This window comes from Penaeus japonicus, unplaced genomic scaffold (genome assembly GCF_977035675.1).
Source record: "Penaeus japonicus unplaced genomic scaffold, GWHDUDI00000001_assembly GWHDUDI00000018, whole genome shotgun sequence".
In the NCBI taxonomy this organism is placed as follows: domain Eukaryota; kingdom Metazoa; phylum Arthropoda; class Malacostraca; order Decapoda; family Penaeidae; genus Penaeus; species Penaeus japonicus.
In genome coordinates, this window is record NW_028234420.1 from 11016469 (window position 1) to 11021468 (window position 5000).

The 5000-nt window shown below is 37.7% G+C and overlaps 1 protein-coding gene across 5 annotated transcripts in view; it reads right to left on the reverse strand.

Moving 5' to 3' along the window:
• sif (guanine nucleotide exchange factor still life) overlaps positions 1–5000 on the reverse strand; it is a 103014-nt gene that overhangs the window by 2642 nt on the left and 95372 nt on the right. For 4 of the 5 annotated variants that reach the window (XM_086546568.1, XM_086546567.1, XM_086546566.1 and 1 more), the window contains exons 17-19: positions 4854–4999; positions 4416–4646; positions 1–2737 (exon numbers count right to left, since the gene is read on the reverse strand). The exon at positions 1–2737 is cut by the window's left edge and continues 2642 nt beyond it. In XM_086546568.1, coding sequence (XP_086402694.1) covers positions 2514–2737; positions 4416–4646; positions 4854–4999 — 601 coding nt within the window. In that variant the 3' untranslated portion in view covers positions 1–2513. The remainder of the gene's footprint in view (positions 2738–4415; positions 4647–4853; position 5000) is intronic. The other variant, XR_015191837.1, reaches the window with a different exon arrangement.

Consider the following 5000-nt stretch of genomic DNA (forward strand, 5'->3'; position numbering starts at 1 on the left):
AACATTCCCCTGGCTCACCCCTACACTGCCTGCAAACTGCCATTCTGTGCTGATTACTCACTGCATTTACCAATAATGCTAATGCAAATGTGGACAGATGGAAACCATTTTTATTCTATTTTACTGAAATTTCTCTTTAAAATTGTGCACATTTCTGATAACCGAGATGGCATATTCACAATTATTTTTGGAGATGGCCATGATTTAAATTTTAAGAAGAAACTTTAAAGAACTGTGCCTATTATGATATAATCAAACTGTTTCTTTGTTTTTTACAATGGAAAAGCAACACTTCTCAAGGTCTCTACTAAATAAGCAGGAGGGATGCAATCAAGAGCATAGGAACTGTCTCAGTAATGTCCATGATGCTTACAGATAGCCACAGAAGGTTCACTTTTCTTCAAAGTCAATTTTGAGCACCTGGGGTTATGTAAGCAGGAGTAGATTGACGACAGGTGAGTCTCAGAGGCTCGGGAAGTGGCTGGCTCTCAGAAGAAACTCCTCTGTGCTCATTTTAGATACCAGATTTCAAATACTATTGCTGGGGCTTGAAGGAAATAAATTACAGTTGCTTTAATCCAACAAAGTTTCCCACAATTGTATTTAAGGAAAGACTAGCTCTGAATGTCTGTCATCTTCTGCAAGCCAACCATATAACATGAGAGATACCACCCTCGCCAAAGAGATCAAAGGTGCTATGCGAAGGACTGCCTAGCAGAGGCTCAGTGGTGAGACGTAACCACTTCCTACATTTCTAAGCTTAAGAACACAAACATTATGATTTAAAGAGTACCTTGGAGCAGACACCACTATAGTAAGCCTATTGACTATTAATTGACTAGCAACATTATTTGGCACTGAATATGTTAACTATTAAATGTGATACACAACTATACACACATAAAGAGAATGATTCCTTTCATTAAATCTTAAAAGATATATGAATTAGATTCTAAAATAACAAAATCTCTTGAAAAGATATATTCAGTGCTTTAACATTGGAGAATCCTTACATGAATCTTTTTTTTTTCTATTTATCATTCCACCAAAAATATAAACATGTCTACATCATCCAGGGAATAAAGTTTGTGGTTAGAGAACAGATTGGCAACAAAAGTGGAATGCATGACGTTGGTATGGAGTCCAACATTAATTTTCTTTTCTCTTTTTTTTCTTTCCTTTTTTGAAGTGGTTTGCATTTTCCTTGTACAATTATCAAATCATCTTGATCTCTACAAAAAGTAGGGGGTATTTTCATTTCATCAACTTTCTACTGTAATAAGTCTGTTATGCATTTTTTCAGTTATGAAGATATGAACTCCAAATAATGAATTTCAATTATTTCCAATAAAATGATTATCAATAACATCTCTTATCAAAAGACAAAAAGTAAAATGCTGTTCTCTTCCCACTTTTCAGCAACAACAGTAATAGTAGATGGAAGATGGTCATGTCTTTAGTATATTTTTCAGTATAAAAACATTATAACTGCTTATCAAACTTGCTGCCAGGTTGTCATACTAAGCATTCTTCACTTGTGACTTCCTTTCATTCTAATAAATCAAAAGTCATCATATACTATAAATTCATTTCCTAAACATACAGCAAAACTCCACAAGTATTGATTGCCTTACACATAAATATGTACAAGCAACAACTCCAATATAGCAACAATGAGACTTTTTCATACCCGCAGAAAATATCATTCGGTATTTATCCCAAGTCTTGTACCTAAAAGTTAAGAGTTCTGTACTCAAGCAGGAGCAGTGTTCAAGTAGTCAACTCTTGTGTTCTCTCTAAGAAGTTTAATGATTTGAGTTCCTATGATGAACAAATGACAGGAGCTAAGCCTTCCAAAGCGTAGGACAAATAAGTCTGGGACCTTAACAACTCAGTCACAACACAATGAAATAGCTAAAGCTGTCACTGCTGCATTTATCAGAACAACCTTCTCTCACTCGAGCTCTAAATGCAGGAGCACCACTTGAATGTTTATATTCTTTGTATAATGATAATACTATTCACCATTTGAGATTCACATCTTACAGCATATAAAATGCTTAAACAATCTCAAATTTTATTGTACACTTTTTTCATCTGAAACTAATAGTAAAGAAGCTATTTGGTTGTGGCCACACGAGGAACTCCCGTGAACATCGCCGCAATGGAAGCGTTTCAGTTGTGATCAGCAAAGATCACCAACAAATGATGGGTATCAGGATCAAGCTAAAGTGATCCTAAATGTTTTGGCTACATGAAGCTGTTCCTATATCCTATCACTGAAGGTTATAGAATTCAAAGAAAAATTAAATGGTATCAGTGACATGCTAAAGGATAAGAAGTGTGCAAGGAGGACTTCACGGCGTGTGAGCAGCAGGATGTCATTAGTTTTAAGGGAGGGTTCTAAGCTGACTTGCGAGCGGCACACTGTTAGTAGGTAGCTGTTACGGAGTCAGGAGAGGAGAGGCAGCTGTTAGTGGTGAAGACTGCTGATCAGTGGGAACAGCAGTGCCTCAATAATGAAGAGTCTTGGTAGAACCTGTGTCTTTTTTGCTACTCATGTAGATGTTGCCACCGTACTCCTCGTAGACCAGGAAGTGATCCTCTCGACCACTGGGCTTTCCTGCACGAGGCAGCGTTAGTGACTCTCCTCGCTGACCAGCACCTCCGGCACCTGCACCAAAGGTGCTGCCTGCACCTGGGGCGAAGGCATCACGGGGCTTCCACACTGGGGAACCTGAAATAATCATAAGGACTTCATTACAATCACAGAAGAAATTAAAGTGTAGGTGCAACATATCTTTATCTTGAAACTTTTCTAAGGAATAGATATGTGACTTGCATGTGAAATGTATATTTAAAGTTATGAGTTTATTCTAAAAATCTGCTAGTGTTTCACTTAACACCAAATATCTAAACTGGGTATATGGTATTTTATATTTTCAAACCATGCAACATATGTTACAAAAAAAGAAAAGAAAAGAAAAAAAGAAACAAAAATAACCAAAAAAAGTATATGTATATATTTCATGGGTCTGACTTTCGTGCTCTAAATATATAATAAAGTATACTGAATATGCATATCAAGCTTGTATCATTTACTGTCAATGCAAGTATGATTAATACTATCTAATACAATATATTGAGGGCAAAGAAAGATAACCCTTACACATGCAGAGCCTCCATACCTACTACAGCAGCAGCTAGTACACAGGCAGTGCTGCCTGAGGCTTTTCCACTTGCATTAATGCTCAAAAACAGATAAACTGGGTTATGATAATACTGCTGATGTACATGTTTCTGGTTCAGATTATATCCACACTGTGATACAACTATGATCAAGAAACAACTGGGCAAACATCCTAGTTACATTAATCTATTCAGGCAAACAAACAGGCTTGATATTACTCATCGAACAGAAGGGGGGGCATGCAAAATTACTTGAGTCAGCTATGCCATTATAAATACAAATATAATAAAGAAGATTTAAAATATGGAACACTTATATATGCTTGTATGTGTGTATCTATCTATGTAGTCGATTGTGATTTTGTGTGCATTATTCTGCGTAACTGTAGAAAACATGATTCTGACTGTGACAACTACAATTACGATTATGTATCTGTATCTAGGTTTGTATGTTTGTATGCATGTTTTTATGTGCTCATGTGTACACTACATACAACATATATAAGTATATATCTCTTAATAAACTTTTAGTTATATGTATTGATAATGAAATTTAAATTTATGTTAGGAAACAGAATGGTGAAAATATAAAATCCCCAAAACTTAACCCTCATTGACCATATCTGGTGGAGAGCTAATGACATTTTCCCCTTTGATATTTTTTGGGACCAAACAAAATCATACTAATGTACAGGATGTGAAATAACAGTGTCTAGCTAGGTTTGGTGTAATTGGAACTCCAGTCATACACAGCATTTGTCATTGGAGAGAATCATGAAGTAGAGAAGTGAAGAATACCAAATGAAAAAATAAAAAAGATTTTGGGTTACACTGACCTTGGGTAATATTAATACTGTACACACAAATACATAAGAAAAACTCATATATTGTGGTATAATCACTGACACAACTACAACACTTAAGAATATAGTATATCATTATAGCCAACAAAACTCCTAATCATTACAGTTTCACAGTTAAATAAATCATTACTAATGCTTACTATACTTTAAACTTCACTTTGGAAAACAGAGAAAACAAGAATATCTATTCATTATAAACACATATTTTAGTTTGTTATCTTCCTTGGTCTAAAACATAACAGAAGCACAGATAAATGCAATATGCACTGCAATAACTTTTTTTTCTTTTTACTTTACCATCATATATCTACACCAGCAATTCACTACCAGGGATCATGCACACTTCAATGAGGGTTTGCTTACCAACACTCTTGGCCGGTTGATACTGGGATGGCTGGTTGCTGGCCTGGATAAGCTTGGCCATGGAGCCAGTGGAGCCCGTCGAGAGCGTCGAGGTGGTGGACAGCGAGAGGTGGTTGGGGGTCCGGCCTAGGGTCGCCTTTTTCTTCTCTATGACCTCCTCCTCGCCCTCCGATCGCGTTCCCACTTCGTCCTTGCCGCCGTCGCTCTTGGTGGTGGAGTCACTGAGTTCGTCTGGTGGTGGGAGAGGACGCGTAGTGAGCTGTAGACCGCAGGTGATTTCCTTCAGGTTAACACTGTTCTTCTTGAATATTTTTTTTCACACACAGTATGTTACAACGGCCTTGAGCTCACTTGAGTCACGGGTCATAATGTCATATTCCCTCCCTGACCCCCACCCTCACTGGTGCCGCCTGGGAGAGGCTGGCGGGCGGGACTCACCCATGCCGTCCGACACGGTCTTGCTACGTGTTTGGAAGTTGGACTGGTCATGCCCAATCTGCGTCTCAGGCACATTATCGTAGCTCTCCAAGTTGTCATAGTCTATGTTACCTGCTGAGTGCCGTTGCAGGGTGGCTGACTGAACTC